We start from the raw sequence: 16,859 nt of genomic DNA, 5'->3' as shown, positions 1-16,859 counted from the left end.
GAATTGTAAGACAAAGGTGAAATGTTAATAAATACCAATCGTTTTAACACGTCCTCAACTATAGGCTGCATGAACTTATTAAATACAAACAGAATTATAGCTGCTAAAAGGAGCAACCCACTGAACTTTAATGAGTCTGGTGTGATTTACAGAATAAAAGAAATTTCCCAGGCATACTGGCACATCTGGAGAAAGACTGATTACATTTCTTAGGCTTACAGAGCATATACCATCTACTGAAAGTTACAATTATTGTGTTACCTCTAACAAGTAGAAGTATCTGTTAAATTGAGGGCTCTTCGTGTCCTCCAAGCCTTTTAATTGTCTTGTAATAAACAAGAATATGTCCTGTCAAGAAATGATAAAGTGTTACAAGCTTGATTCAGCAGAGAGTAAAAACACAACCCTTTAGTAGTGACATCTACCCACATTTACAAACTCATGATATGACAACATTAAATTGTCTTTTTCAGGCACTGACAGAAAGCTATCACCAACACAGATACTGGTTACCTAGTGCTCCTTTACACATCTCTGGTCCTTGCAGTACTACGCTGACCCACAGGACTAAAGCAACATCTCTTTAATAAAACTGAACATCAGTATAAACACAAGTAAAATTTCTTTTTTTGTTTAGTTTGGTTTTGGGGGGGAGGGAGGGAGTGGTGGTGGGTTTTTTCCTCAGTAAGAGAAAGAGGTAGGAAGAAAGCCTTTATTTTACAAAACATTCTTACCTTAAGTTTGTCATGGGAAGTATATGGAGCTTCAGGAGCATATATACGAAAGATATCAGCCAAGCAACATGCTACAAGGAGGCGTACATCTTTATTGGGATTCCTGAGGAAGAATTCAGATGCAAGGTGCAAGGCTAATGGGAGATACTGCTGCTTCTCATCCTCCGAGTCCTGGTCCATATCCATGAAGGTTTTTACCACCATCTGAAAAACACAGAAAAAAAAAGGTATTCAAATGCTTTCTGTTTTTATTCCTTATTACTAAACAATACTTTCTAAAAGGATGCAATGCCATCAATATTGCATAATCACAGTACTACAATTTTTTGGTAGGATGAACATCAGAAAAAGTGTTAATCTGATACCTAAAGGCTTACTGAACTTGGTATTTTAAATCAAGAGACCGAAAATGAACTAGACACCAGATAAGAATTTAATCCCTCATGTAAAATGCGCCACACACTGCAGGTCTTTTCCTTCTGCACACTCAAAACTGCATCTATAGCCTTACGTATATTAAGAAAAAAAAATCAACTGCGTGGTTTCCTTGTTTCTTCTAGCACAGCGAAGAACTATTAATTCCTATGAAATGCCACCAAAATTGTTTATTTTTAATTATTATACAACCCCAGTTGTCAGCACAGAACCAGGAGATGTGCCACAGATTCTCAGTATGACCTTAGTCCAATTGGTCTTTGTGTCCCATTCCTCCATGTCACTTGAGCATCCTTAAGAGTTAAAATTGTGAAGGACAGCCACATTGCAGACCAGCAGGATTTAGTATATCATTATACACACAATATACACAACACACACATTCAAGAGACATAAGAGAAAATATGGAATGATAAAATTTGATCAGTCAAATTTGCCTCTAGAATATTAATAGTAAAACATTAGGGGAGACTGAACTCACACAACTAATAAACACGTCTTACCACAATTCTTTTATTATCGTGTCATTCAAATGATACTAAGGTTGTTCCTCATTATTAAGCATGCCCCGCTTCCAACATGAAAACAGTCTTTCAGCTTTACCTCCTCCCTGAGTTTTGGAACCGGGTTTTAGACTCAGTAGATCTTATAAATCAAAATAAATGTTTGACAGCAACCTTTCCTACAGTGTGTTACTTTAAACTCCTCCTCAATTTCTATAAATGTACAAGTACATTCCTCCATGAAGCAGCTTATAGCAAAACCAAAAATCAAGAAAGAAACAGAGAGAAAGAAAAAAAAAAAACAAACCAGAATAAAAGAGATAGCCACAGCCCATAAAAACCCAAATTCTACCTGCATTGGCCTGTTTCCCATAAAAATATTCTTAAGCTATACTTTGAAGCATTAGCTGAAAGGACAAAACCATCCTTCTATTGACAGCACAGGTCTGTCTGTTAGTGTCACACAACACCTGTCCTTCCTAGATACTGAAATTAAGAAAATAGATAACAGTCTCCAAAACCTACCAGATTCTTTCAATAAGGAAGGTTTTTTTTTTTTTAAAAAAAAACCAGAACAAACCAAACACCAACAAAAAAAACCACCAAAACCCAAACCCAACAAACCACAAAACCAACAACAAACAAAAAACCCACCACCAAACCAAAACCCAACATGATGCAAAACCAAAAAAAACCCCACAGCACACTCTCTCTGCTGGTGGCAGGACAAGGAATAATGGCCTTCACTTGCAGTGTGAGATTCAGATAACTGTTGCTGAAGGCGTTAAGAACAGGGTAGAAAGGACTAAAATAGTCGTGGATCCTACCCTGGAGACTGATGATAAACTGTATCTGTACTGTATAAACTTGTCCCACTAAAGTCCCTTCCAATCTTTTTACTAATTTTATAGATAACGTATGTAAGCGATCTTTTTATCTTTCTCATAAGCCCAATCTCCTTTCTCTGTGTATTGTAAGCTTCAAAACCAGAATACCCTCCTAAACGCAGATCTCTCTTCAGGTTCTCATATTCATATGACAATATGCATAAATTTTACATATATCCCTTCTCTGGTATGTCAAAACCAGACAAGGTAAGGCAGTATGGTGCTGTGAAAACTCACACAACTCTCCCATTCGGTAACAAAATGTTAGGATATTCAGGAATTAAAGTAATGAAACTACTCTTTGGCACTGTCTTGCCTGCTTGAAAACACACTGGCCTTACAGATTTTCCTGTGTTGCTCTTGTATTCAGAAGAAACTGCCAGCAACTATCCATAAAACCTCCTTCTATTTCCCTGCAAAGCACTCCTTGATATTTCTTTTCTATTACAGAAGAACACTTGCGCAGTAATTGGGCCATTGGCAAGCTGCAACTGCTATTTAACGCACTGATCTATGTTTCCTCCATTGTTTCTTTATAGTCCCGTATCTGCTTGTATTTCTGTGTTGTCTTTTGTTTTACAATAAAGCCTTTGGTGTATGATGTTCTGTTTATGGCATGCACAAAAAATGAACAGAATACTATCTTGGTCTTTACCTAGGATCCCAGATACCAAAGCAATACAAATAATGAATACTATGTATGGGGTACACAAAATATATAGTATAATGCAAATAATGAAAGTAATATATAAACAAACTGCACAGGGCTATGCCACGGTTAAAAGCATGATGTAAATTATTAATTATATGTGTCCTGCCACTAGCAAGAAAGACTTGCATTTAAGTACAATCCGTAAATTTGTTGGACTGTCATCGTAGTTCAACAAAATAATTCTATACATTTCTTGAATATATGCAATTAACTATATCTAAAATCCTACAGCCTGGGAGTAGTCTCTATAGCCAAGCAACTACTGGATTAAGGTATTACACTCCAGGCATTAAATACAATATATGTTTGGCTCTTCACACTCGCTAGAAAGCCAAGAACTCGCTCAAATTTTCACCAGTTACAGGACTGGTACTCTTGCCCTCTAACACAACTGAAAAATTAGTTATCAAGCAACAACCCAGAGAACAACTTAAGTCTTTAGAAGTACAAGATATTGTATTTTTGATGAAATCACTTATTTCTAATAGAACCACATATCCTTGAGTAAAACACAATGATCAACAACCGATCCATGATTTCCTGGGTTAGTCCTGTCTTTCTCCCTGCAGCCACCCATCGTCTTGTTTCCTCTAAGACAGGAACTACCTTCCCTTCCTTCTCTCATGCTTATACCACATCTAATGCAAAGTCTTGGTCTAGGACTATAATTCACAAATATATCCATAATACAAAGAAACAAAGTGATAACATGCTGCAAGTTCTCTTCTGTGTTACGGTCTGACAAAGAAAAGTTACTTCTAATCACCTGGGATTGGTATCACTTGGGATACACAGAATCAATAGAAATATTAACATGCAAAGTTAAGCACACTTATCCAGCCCTTCCCAAAAATCTTTGTTAAATTGTGTTTTAGCCATAGTTGCCACTCTTTGTACACTTCCTATTAACTCCATTACATTTCCTGTTACAAATTACGGGCTTTCTCACAGGAATTTAATTGACAGGGGGGAAAAAAAAAAAGGCAAAGCCATATGCACACTGCATGATGCCTAATAAATATAATAAATACTGAAAACATCTTATGAAGAAGTTATAACACCTGACAAAGAACCGCTCATAATTGATTCAGAAAGATTTTCACAGTTAAAATTTTTTAGTCATGACTGCAATGCCAGCGTTAATTGTGACAGCTGGAAATTGATCTGCTGAAAGAATCTGCTAATGAAACTGAAAACCTGAAAGAAACTCACTCTATATAAAAGGCTTAAGGTCCAAATAATTTAAAGTTTTAAATTATTTTTAAACCAAAACTGGAAACCACTCATGTAAGTCATGATATACATAAACGCAGCAACGAGGGAATGTGACAAAGCAAGTAAGCCCCAAAGAATTCAAGGCTGTGGTTAATATTTCATTGAACCAGAGGGAAGAAAAAATACAATTGCAGAGAGGAGACATGAATTGCTACTGCCAGACAGATATTAGCACAATTATTTTTTCCAACAATCTGCACATTAAGAAAATCTTCTTTACTAAAGTTATTCATATTATATGTACTCTATTAAAACAAATCACAATCAAGATGTCATCTGATCCATCCTAACTACCTTTGTTCTAATTGCAAAAAAAGCCCCAAACAAGCAAAACACCACTCCAATTTCTCTGTATTAAGGTTTTAATTTTAGGTCTAAAAGTCGTCTCAATTTCCCAAAGTTTTGATTCAACCATTACATAAATATTTCTCTAGCAGAATGAAGTACTTCTTCAGAGTCAGGTATTAATTATTACCGTGATAAGCCAGTTTTTCTTCCAGGAAAAAGTCATTAAACCATAACAGGAACTCACTACTTTTTCAAATTACAGTACTATTGTCTAACTGAAATCTTGCTGCACAGTCGAAACAACCCTAGCTAGACCACTAATATTCAATTACATAAAACCCTACAGACTTAGTAGCTTCCACCACAAAAAATTGTTACTGTTCTCCGTGCAAAATGCAGGAGACAGAACAGTATCATTTCAACATACTAATGTAACATCCTTCATTCTTTTCCAAACAGTTAAGCACTCAATTTAAACACTAATTTCTAGCAAATGTAAACAAAACACAGCTATTCACATTTACCATTAAATTCATTCTGCATTGCTTTTGATTTAATGCGTCTCCATTAAGTTATCACACACTGGTACTTTAGTTGCAAAACAGAAGTGTTAAAACTATTCTACAAATTTTCATTATTGCCATTTTTACCACAGTACCTTGAAATTCTAATTATCAGACCAAGATTTTACTCTTCCAGGCCCTGCAAACATGAAGTGAAATGCTCAGATTATAGCACTGGAGAAGGTACCGAAACGCAAAACGCCTTCATTCAAATCAGCGAGAACAGGAGTTAAATTAAGACAGCTAAATCACTCTTAACACGCTATGAACATATTGAAAATGAAAGAATTTAAAGCTTAGAGGGAGGCGTCCATCTGACTGCATAAAAACACGCCCTGCGCAAGCCAGCCACTCTGGGCTACCCTTTCACCCGTTGGAGAGAAATGCACAGACCATGACTGACTTCAAGCACAGATGTCTGTGACGACATCTACAGACATGAACTCAGTGTTGCCCTGGAAGTCCCTAATTCTCTGCACTGACCCTGAAAGGAGCTCAGTGTGACTAGATGCCTGACATGAGGTGAGGCGAACTCCACCTGCAGCTTCTTCTGAGACTGCCAGCTTTTCAACTACATTGAAACATACAGCAGGGGTTGCCAAAGCGTTGTTCGCAGTCTGCCCACACCTCATACACGGTTTACATGCGGCCTGTTTTCAAAGACAGTAAATCAGCATAGCAGCTTGCCCTTATGTGACTCAGCTGCATGCGGTTCTTGTGCAAGACCTATGCCTTGGAGGGGAATACTAACTTTTGCTGTTCAGATCCTGGGTTGCGTTCATCGACCGTGTAGATTTAGGTGCATGGTTTGTTGGATCAGGAAGCTCAGCTATTGCTGAAACATGCTGATGGTTCCAGTATTATAGGGAGGAGAGCTACATAAACACAAAGAGAGGACAGGGTGTAGATAGACTAAAGACTCAAAACAGCACCCGCAGAGAAGCTGCAGCGGGCAGATGTAAGCAAAGCCTTGCTGCAGCTGGCAGGATAAACACACACCTCCAAGCTATAGTCATAGCATGGGGAAGGGGTGTGCAGATTGCATTTGTTTTACTGTTTTTACAATAGCTTATTCACAATATTCCAAAGTAGTAACATTTAATCACCCTTGGCTTGAAAAGAGACTGGGGAAAGACACTCAGTATTTAAAAATTCACCTTGCAATCACTGAAAGACAACATTTAACAACTGAGAGAATTTGATAACATTTACTGTTATAGGAATAAATCAGTAGTTAACTTCAGTACTACGATTAAATACAAAAAGATAATTGGAAGTAAAACTTCCCCAAATTGATGTAGGCCCAGCAGACTCTTTGGACAGCTCAGGGAGAAATACCAAGAGAAGGGCGAAATCAAAGTACACCCAAATGCTGCAATTTTCAACTCTGCCATCAGAGTGGTTTTACTTTTTTTCCCTCACATGGTTTACGCATTATTATGGGTGACCCTTGCCACTAGCTATTAACAATAAATTATGTTCTTTGACTAAAACCTAATTGTAAAACATAGCAAAATCTCTGCGTGTTTGGAAAAAAAAATACTTCTGCATGGGGCAGATTTAGGATGAGAAGTCTTGGTCTCCCTCACATATAGTCTTATCTATCAGCCGGAATCAACAATCAAACATGGAAAAGTGGAAATTATTGTGTGGATAGAAACAAAAATGAAAGATTTCAAAAATATTTAAATCGGGAGGACCAGATGATTTGTTATTTCAGAATCTTTAAAAAACTAACAAATGAAATAATGCAACTTAGCAACACAAGTTTTGTTTGCTTTTCTTAAAACCAGAACAAAACAAAAACTCAAAACCACAACAACAACAAAAAACACACACACACCCCAACTAACACCCGAACAAGGATACCAACTGGCCAGAAATTAGCAACTGTTAACCTAATAATCAAGAAAGAAGATCCTGCCAACACATCCAACAGGCTGACATCAAGAGAATTTTATAATACAAACCTAATTTGCAAAGGCTAAATAAAGGCTAAATAGACACAGAAGTTAAGAAAAACAGGGTAACACATAAAAAGATAATTACTTTGCTAACCCGATAAACTTCCTTTGATAAGATAATCAACTCTCTAGACAAGGAAGAACAAGACAGGCAATTTGTCTGAGTGTCAAGAACGGCATCACACTGAGCCACATGGAAAGTAAGGACGTTGGAAGAGATGAAGCTTAGCCCAGCACTGCCTCCTTAGCCCCTTCCTAAAGCGTTAAACTGAGAAGACCTTTGGACCTGAATTAATTTATTGGTGGAGAATGGTGTTATAACTGACCCTATTTGCTATTTCCATAAACAACTGTGGTACAAGAAGTAGGAATGGAGCGTAATGACAAGAATTAGGGACTGGCAGTAGAGGACAGGATATTATATGAGAAGAACAGAAATACAAAAAATAGTATTATAAAAATAGTGGTCATATGCTTAGTGCTTAAAACCAAGAACTTGTGCTATTAAGAGCTTATCAGCTGGAAACAACAGGAGAAGAGAAAGATGGACATTTATTAAGCAATTGTAAAAAGATTATGAGCCAACAACAGGCTATGTGCATGAAAACAATGAAAATGCAATTGCAGGATATGACAGAAGTATTTCCAGTCAAGGAAAGGAAAACAACAGCAACACAACTCATGAAATGCTAAAAATACTAAATGCTGATTTGAAACACATCACTTAGGTCTGATCACCCTCACTGATTAAAAAACAAAAAAATTCAAAATGGGAAAGGTACAGAAGGTGGCTATAAAGGAGTCTCAAAAGCAGGGGACATTATGAGACTATAGTTTTCTTAATGTATCAAAACAACAGCCAAAGGTCTCTCTTTTTATATACCTTAAATACAGGAGTGCCATTTATGACCTGGAAAAAGACTGTGAGTAGAAGTGGGCCAGCAGCACCTCCAGCCTAGAACTGGGGCTGCCCTCTGACCGCAGAGCCATAGGCTCTGGAGCACCATCCTCTCGCAGGGTTTCACTTCATGGTAAACAATTCCTTTTCAGGGTTCACGTTGATGAGAGCCATAGCTAGACAGAACTAGATGCACAAATTAAGCAAGGGGCATATGTGAATCATAGAGACAATGAACTGGAAAGGAGCCGATGGATTTTTGCAAAGTTTTGCTGTTGTAGTTAGTAAAACAAAAAGTAGCACTCCCTTCCTGGTACTGTTAGTAAAATGAATTTTATTGCCCAATTTCCACTACAAATTTTATCTCTAATCTATACTCTCTGACAGGACACTTAACTGGCTCTGAATAACTCAGAAAAAAAAAAACCAAAAAAAGTTGAACAAAAGATTATACAAAGCACATTGCACGCTCTTTGGGGCAAAGACTATTTGCTTCCTTCTTTATACCCTGCTCACCAAGCAAAGCCAGTTCCCAGGGTTTCTAGATGTGACTGCAGATGTATCGTAATTATGAGATGTAAACCTTAGGCAGGAACAGCAATAGCAGCCTGTACAGTAACATCCCTGTGACCAGGCAAACAGTTCAAGTGGCTATCCTGCCCCTAGGGACTAACCTACACTGGGCTTTTCTTTGCAGGTTTGGCCAGCTGCCAGATCACAAGCAAAGAAGTCTTAGACTTGTAAAGAAGTCTTAGACTTGTAATTTACCACTATCTTCACATTGGTAAACCAGCTTATCCTGTATTATTTTACTTAAATTGAGCAACTCAGAGAATATTTTCCAGGAGCCCAGATGTTAAATTAATCTGACATACGAAAAAGCAGAAAGACTGACTACTACTTACAATAAAAACAGTATACTGAGCAGTTAATGAATTATTTGAAGTAGCTTTCTTGATACACACATTTTTAAGTAACTACATAATGAACATAAACATCACACACATACAGGATCATAATCAGAACAGGACAAATACTGTTACCAATTTGGGAGAGAGGTTGTACAATTGCCCCCATGTTGTATCTCCATAATTAACACATAGCAGAATTCCAGTTCTGCTATAAATCTAGAAGATTCCTCAAGTAACATAAATGCAACAGATGGGGGGAGGCAATAAAATGGGAAAAATCAGATGCCTTAATATAAAATGTCTTTCACAGCGCCGATTGGAACATGCTATTTAAATAGTGGTGGAATATTTTGCCCTGCAAAATCAGTCGTGTAACATTGACATCTTGATTACAATAACTTGTACAGACTGCTGCAAGGAAAGGTTGCAGAAAAGTATGCTTCCCAAGATTACAACAGCACAAAAGGAAGTAAAACAGTGTCCCTCCGGCCCAGCAGAAGATTATACTGTTATCACTGCATGTGATAAATCTTTTACTCTTTGGCCATGGACAAGCCCACAGGAAAAATCAGATTCATGATGCGCAAAGAAAATACTACATGCCCCTCCTTATCACTCAAACTACTAAACTATGTTATATTTGACAAAATATCATTTATTCAGAACTGAGTATTTTCGACAGTATAATTCAACTTTAAATTTTGATTGTAGTAAGATTTGGAAGATTCAAAAAACCATTTTTATACAACCCCAGTTCCCTCACTACTATATGTAATAGTGAGGTGCTTTTTCCTCCAAGCCAAATGATACTTCAAAGCCAAGGCTGATTTTTTTGTCATTAAGCAGGTACCACTATGCTTCATGTAAGGACGTCCTGCAAGTTCATTTATATCCACTGTTGTAACAATATGAGATCTTTCTCATCTCTCTTCTCCTTTGAAATGGGGACTATTTTAAGCTGTTGAAATGCAAAAAACCACTCCCATCACAAGAGGTTGTGCTTTTGTTTGTTCTGATTTGTAGATTACAATCAGCTTTAATGGCCAGGAATTTAACAGAACTTCCCTTGTAACTGACTGGCTGGTGTACTATCTTTCTTACAGTTCCATACACACTGACAGGCTGAAAAATACCAAAGGAAGACAAAGCACAGAAATTCAGACCTGTTTGCCAACTAGGAGACACAGTCCTACACAATTCAAGCCCCTCTCTAGAGTAGCTACAGCTACTCGTGACATGGAGATCCAGTTTAACCACTTGTTGCCACCATCTCCTTCTTCCTTTCCCATTACTCACCCTGTCCTGCTTCTGCCCATGCAGTGCCACCGCCTAGTTTGCACTGGCCCCAACACTTCTTGAATAACTCAGTGAGTCAATTTAATTTACTAATCTGGCCAAAACCTCTTCAGAAAAAGTCCCGAATAGTTTTCTGACAGGCAATTAGATCATGGACAGTTCTGATGTGTTCCAGAGCCAGTAGAAGGGAAGGTATATAGAATTCAATGGCCAAAACCAGGGTGGAAGAAGAATTTAGCCTTCTGAAACATAAACTCTTAAACAACCTAATAGTGACACAAATTCTTAACCTTAGTAGTGGCAAGCACATGAAATCTGAAAAGGGCAGCTATACCCAAATCCTACTAGTCTCCCAGAAAATTTACCTTTACCTCTACTCATTAAAAACTGGCAGAAGCATAAAATGTGATCACTGGTAATTTTAAATTCAAGGTCTCAGAAACATGTTGCTACAGTAATGTCTAAAACTTGTATCCAATGTACCAATTCATTTATTAATTTTAATTTAATGATAGATTTCCTGGTTTGGTATCATGACCTGAGACAGCACAGGTTCCCCATTTACCCTTCTAGACCATCACTTTTACTTTGCCTTCCAGGTTCTTATTATTCTCATCACATCCTCATCTCATACCTTTGGAGGCAAAGGTTCACTAGAAGTGCAGTATTGCACAGAGCATATTCACACAGTATTCAAATGAGCACACATGCCTAATTTATATAAGGGAAGCATAATATCCATAGTGTTTACCACTTGGCTCCTTACTCAGTGTTAAGGTCTATTACATTTTTGGACAGAAGCTGTTAAGTGAAAGATTTCGCTGGGCGGCCATGACTGATGCATCACTCTTCCCTGACTTAGTCCCTTACAACTTCATAAAGTCAGCAAATAGTTTTGCTTTCTCTCACTATTCCTCACCTTGCTTTTATTGACAGTAAGCCTAAAAGCTTCCACTGGATTCACCCCACTCACTTAAACTATTTGACTTAACAGGAATTCTGTGAAATCCTCCTTGGTCATGATCAGCGAAACGAACTCACCTCATCATGTTTCCTGTTTCCCAAACAGCTAAAAGGTTTTTCAAGCGTGCAGAGCATTATCTAACCTTAGGGCACTGTATGGTTCGTCATTAACAAAAATTATTTCTTTAAATCTACTTTTTGTTTACAGTCAGCTTTTGATGCATGACAATACTTGGCTACTCAACCCAAGACCTTTTAAAGTAATTATAATGTAAGAAACATTGAGAAGTAGTTTGGCCTTACTGTATTGAAATCCTTTAAGTATTTTGTTATCCTGGTTTTAAACTGTTTCACACAATTTGCTATGACACAAGCTACAATACCATGGATCAAATCACATGTTTTAACAATACATCCATATTTCTTCTCGAAATAATGAGAAGCAAGAGACTGCACATATTTATCAGCACATTATCTCTTCATACTCATGCTACTCACCACCTCTTACAAATCCATGATTTGAGTGTGGTGCCACAGCACCAATTTTTTTTAATTTTTTTTTAAATCAATCCAGTCTTCGGCAGTACCTAGCCTTTATTGCTGGAAAGATTTGTAACGGGATTCTTTCCAATTTTCCTGCCAAAGTCTAGCAATTGTTTAAGTACTCTAAAGAAGGTTCATAAATTAAAACACTGAAAGTCTTCTAAGTTCTCAGAAGTTTTGCTTCCACATATATAATATATAACAATAGGGTATTTGCAGAGGGACTGAAAAGAGCCTATTCTTTAAACATTCTAATGATAATTCAAGACATCATCAGTTAGAAGCATTTCATTAAATAGTCCTTTTCCCCTAGGTATACTAGCAAATGTTACATATGGCTGGGGCAAACCCAAAAAATTCTTAAAAGCATATTCCCCACGGTGAAGGAGTTTCTATTTCCATATGAAGTTTCCCAAGTACTTTGATAATAGCCTCCAGATGTCAGAGAGAGGATTCTTTATAACCAGCTCACTGCTGTGTGATAATTCATTTCCTCTTCCAAAGAGAAGGTGGTGCTGGACAAGAACAACAACGGCGTTTTCATTTCGACCATGAATTGACTATAAGGATTCATTCTGAAGTGAGTATTTAGGCTCCATTCTTGCAACAGAATCGTGTGTTAGAGTTTTACATTAAAACACAACTAGAGGGCTATGCTTCCAGCAATACTGATGTTTAAAGACTATATCCATGTCTATTTCTACACCATGGTGCAGGTGCATCCCGTGGTACATCGTAGTCTTCCTGACTCAGTCATCCAGAAGGGGGGGTGGGGAGTGGTATATAAAGCACATCATGCTCTCTTTCCTGCTTGTGTTCCAACACAACCAATAAATGAGACCAAAAAAGGTTTTTTTTTTCTAAGAAAATACTGGTTTTATATTTCAGCAATCTTGTAAATTGTGGTGAGTTGAAAACTTGCTATACCTACTGAAACAGAAAATTACGCAAAATATTTGTACCTCGATCTTTAGCTCTGATGGTGCAGTCTGCAACAGTAAGAGAAGAAATAAAAATTTCTTTAATGGAACTTGTTCAGTGACTGGCAATTACACCTAATACCATCATACTCAGTAGCACAAGAAGGTATCAAAGCGAAGAGGAGAAACTCTTCAGCCATGGCATTCATTTTCTGGTTTCTTTAGGAGCCAGATTCCACCGAGCCTTGGGACTGAACATTAGGAGCAAATCATGTGGAACCCTAGCGTGAACCTGTATCTAGTGATAAAACCACACTGAAGAATTTTGTCTGTGTGCCTGTCATCTACTGGAGCCTTAACACAGGACTGTCATATTAACGACTATCATCTAGAATGCAGAAGACGTGGGTTTCCATTCCCATGTGAAAGGCTGGACAAAAATCAGAACTGTCGAACTGAAAAAAGTTTTGATATTTCACAATCAAAGCTAGTACTACTAACCAGCAACAACAACAAAACCCCCCTAACCAACGGCACGTCAAACCAGAGCCTGCTCCCCAGGAGGCACTGGCTGACATGGACACTCCTGTTCACCTTGCCGCAGCAAACTTCAGCCAGCGGCTGGTGGCATACCAGCTACTGCACCTCCCAAACCAGACATGCTTCAGCAAAGAATTTCTATTCAGACAAATCAGCTTTCCCCAGTAAAGCACAATTTTACCAGAAAATTTTGCTACCTGTTGAGCACTATTATCTATATTATTAACAACAAAAAAAAGAAGTTAGTTTTCTCCTTAAGCAGCTACCAAGCTCAAAAACAGGGCACTCTAGAACGGCCTGAAGGCAAAATGTAGAATTTTACTTACCCTGTGAATGGCTGGTCATTTCATTTTATTTTCAAATAGCCCCATTAAAAACAAAGTTTCTGGAAATTCTTAAAGCACAGGGAAAAATTGGTAAGTGAAAAATTGGACCTGAAACATATCTGGAGTGGTTTCCTGGCTATAAGTCTTATTTAATTCTTTAATAAGGAGGAAGGAAATTATGTATAATTAGTGCATGGAAAGTATTGTATTAGTAAAATTCATTTAATAAGTTTAAATTATTTTACTCTGAATAATGACAAGTAACCCTAGTAATAAAGACTGATTTCTGAGGCATGTTAAAAGAATAAAAAAATATTTTCAAAAAATTTTCCATTTTAAAAATTTTCTTTAAAATGGGGTGGGAGACTAAAGGAAAATAAAAGCCACCAATGTTGCCAATATAAGAATATGAAAGTCAAATCCATGGTGCTCAGCAACAGGATGATGCTAAAGACATAACGATTATATGCCAGGTCTTCAGCTTATGAGAAATAAGCCTGGAAAATGAATATGACAAGTCTATGTATTTTTTTATAATGTAGGTAGCAAAGAATAATATGAAAAGTCTTCAGTAAATCCACTTGTAATTTTACCATCATAATTGCTGGTATTAAAAGTATGGAAATATTTCAAGTGGAATATATTATTTACAGAAAGCATTTTGGAAGACTATATGACAGTATTTAAAACATTATTTTTAATTATTTTACTGTTCGTTTTATGATACAGTATTTCACACAATAACATAGACTTCTAAATTTTGGGTATGGGAGTGAGGTGCATTCATATGTTCAAGGAAAAAGTAAAGAGGAAAAAGGAAAAGGTAAAGGCAGAAGATCGAGGAAAAGAAAGGAAGACAGAAAAAAGCAAGAGTTTTTGCCCATTCGTGTCTCTATCTTGTATCTGGTTTTATTTGTTGGATCTTGATGTTTACACCTAATCACCTCTCACAGGACTATGTTTTCACTGGGTTCTAACTTTGCTAAACATTTAATAACATTTTCAAGCAATATAGCTACGTTGAGCTGATCAAAAACAATCCCCCATCCAAAATATGCATTGTTTCCAAAACCAAGACTCTTTTTTCCCTAGTTAAAGAAAATCAAATTACTGCTTTTACAGAGCTCTACTATACCTTTCTGGATTAGCAATACTATTTTAGAGGATAATACGTCACCTCCCAGAGTTGTGGCAGTTTTGCTGATTTTCTGCAGTTATTTTTATTTTGGGCTAATAAAATCTTGTCTGGGAATTCTTTTAATATTTTCAGAACTTTAACTCCTGATTTCCTCTACAAGACTTGTGCAACTATTTTGCCTATCAGTTCCATCAAATTCTTGCCTCGTGGATAGCTAGAATATGCCTGTAACTGCTGTACCTGTCCCTCAACATTCCTCATATGTAATCGCACAGTTTTATAGCTACTGATTTTGCTAAGATAAGAAGCAGGCAATATACCACTTAAAAAAAATATTTGCAATAACGCTTTATAATAATGTTTTCAAAACATGTCTGACTTTTTTTAATAAGTTCCAATAAGGAGTCTTCTAGTACTAAAATTTTCTTAGTGAAATAGGTAAAGATCACCAATGTCTCCAAAATCTTAGAGAGCACTGAAATTTCCTTTCTTTGCTAAAAACAGACCTCAGGTGAAGACTTCATGGTATGACCATTCATACCACAGACATCAGGCACCCACCATCAAGACAGATTCCCCAGACCATTCTTTGTGAATCTACTGATATCATCTGCATTGTGCAGCATTTTCCCATTTTAACCTCTGCATTCACTTCAGCTTTATTTTGAATCTCTCTAATAAGTATAACACTTTATTATCTAAAAAAAAATATGGTATTTTCTGGAAAAAAAAGATCATATAACTATGCAGGGAAGAACTCAAATCAGGCAGACTCTCAAAGTTAAAGGCTTTTAATACAATTTATTAAAAAATACACTATTTATATACTTAGTATATTTAATTTATAATTTAAATACACTATTTAACTTAAGTGTCAGAATTAACCATGCTGAACTTAGATTAAAATAACATTTCACTAAACTACATTGCTGAAATCACCAACCTGTGAGTACTAAATAGCTTCCAGCTACATTCTCATAAAGAATGCCTAAAACAGGAATCACAGAAAATTTGTAAAGGTCTGACATACTTAAAGCACTTGAAGCATAGTAGTTCTGTATTTGCAAAATGCTTTGTCATGCTCGTCCAGAAAAATCACTTATCCTCTCCATGACAAAATTTGAGAAATTTCAACACAAAAAGTACAAAATAACATAAAAGACAACCCACTTCTTGAGGTTATGCCCCTAAAATTACTTTAACACCTAGTTTAATACTTTATTAGAAGTATTTTGTTATCCACTGGATTTTACAGTTTCAAAGTCTCACAGTAGTTATTTCAACTCATTCAATAAATTCTACCGATACAACAGTACCACTGTCTCAAGACAGTGCACACACACTGCAGCAGTGAATAACTTTCACTGACACTTGAAATAGCTGGAAGATGCGGCTGATTCTCTTTATAAGATCAGACACCTGAGACAATACTAACCTGCACCCCAAGTATGAACATAAATTTGGTACCCCCTGGCAGAGGATTTGGTCATTTCACGAATGTCTGCATCTGTGACAAAGAGACAGTGCCAAAAAGAAATCCGAGAAGCCTACAGAGAAGGCAGCAAGCCTCGGCCTAAAAAATTATAATTGCCCAGAACACATAAGAAAGCGCACACTTCATCAAGAGTACTGGATTGAAGTGGCCTGAAGCCACAAGCAAAAATAACACCTCATTGTTCAAAAACTATCTTTGTTTTTGTTTCTCTGACTCAAAAATTGAACAGAGATTCAACTTCACTTGCTCAGCTGCAGTGACCTCGGAACAGCAGTCCACATGCACATGCTGCAGAGTTAAAAAGCAGCCAAAACATAAAAAACATTATAAAAAACAATGACTGAGAAAATTGAGAAAAGGAAGGGAAATGTTACCTCTAAAAGGACACAACAGATCTCTCTCACATAGAAACTCTGCAGGAGAACAACAACTAGTTGACCAGGTGATCGTCAAAATAAACCACTTGAT

The 16,859-nt window shown here is 36.9% G+C and overlaps 1 protein-coding gene across 2 annotated transcripts in view; it reads right to left on the bottom strand.

Annotated features, from left to right (window-relative positions):
- Window positions 1–16,859, bottom strand: part of PDS5A (PDS5 cohesin associated factor A) — an 84,852-nt gene that overhangs the window by 52,283 nt on the left and 15,710 nt on the right. For both annotated transcript variants that reach the window (XM_035896739.1, XM_035896740.1), the window contains exons 2-3: window positions 735–938; window positions 262–348 (exon numbers count right to left, since the gene is read on the bottom strand). In XM_035896739.1, coding sequence (XP_035752632.1) covers window positions 262–348; window positions 735–938 — 291 coding nt within the window. The remainder of the gene's footprint in view (window positions 1–261; window positions 349–734; window positions 939–16,859) is intronic.

The sequence above is a fragment of the Egretta garzetta genome, unplaced genomic scaffold (assembly GCF_000687185.1).
Source record: "Egretta garzetta isolate BGI_Z169 unplaced genomic scaffold, ASM68718v1 scaffold256, whole genome shotgun sequence".
NCBI classification, from domain to species: domain Eukaryota; kingdom Metazoa; phylum Chordata; class Aves; order Pelecaniformes; family Ardeidae; genus Egretta; species Egretta garzetta.
The sequence above is the reverse complement of the archived record's forward strand: the minus strand, read 5'-3'. Positions and strand labels throughout refer to the sequence as shown.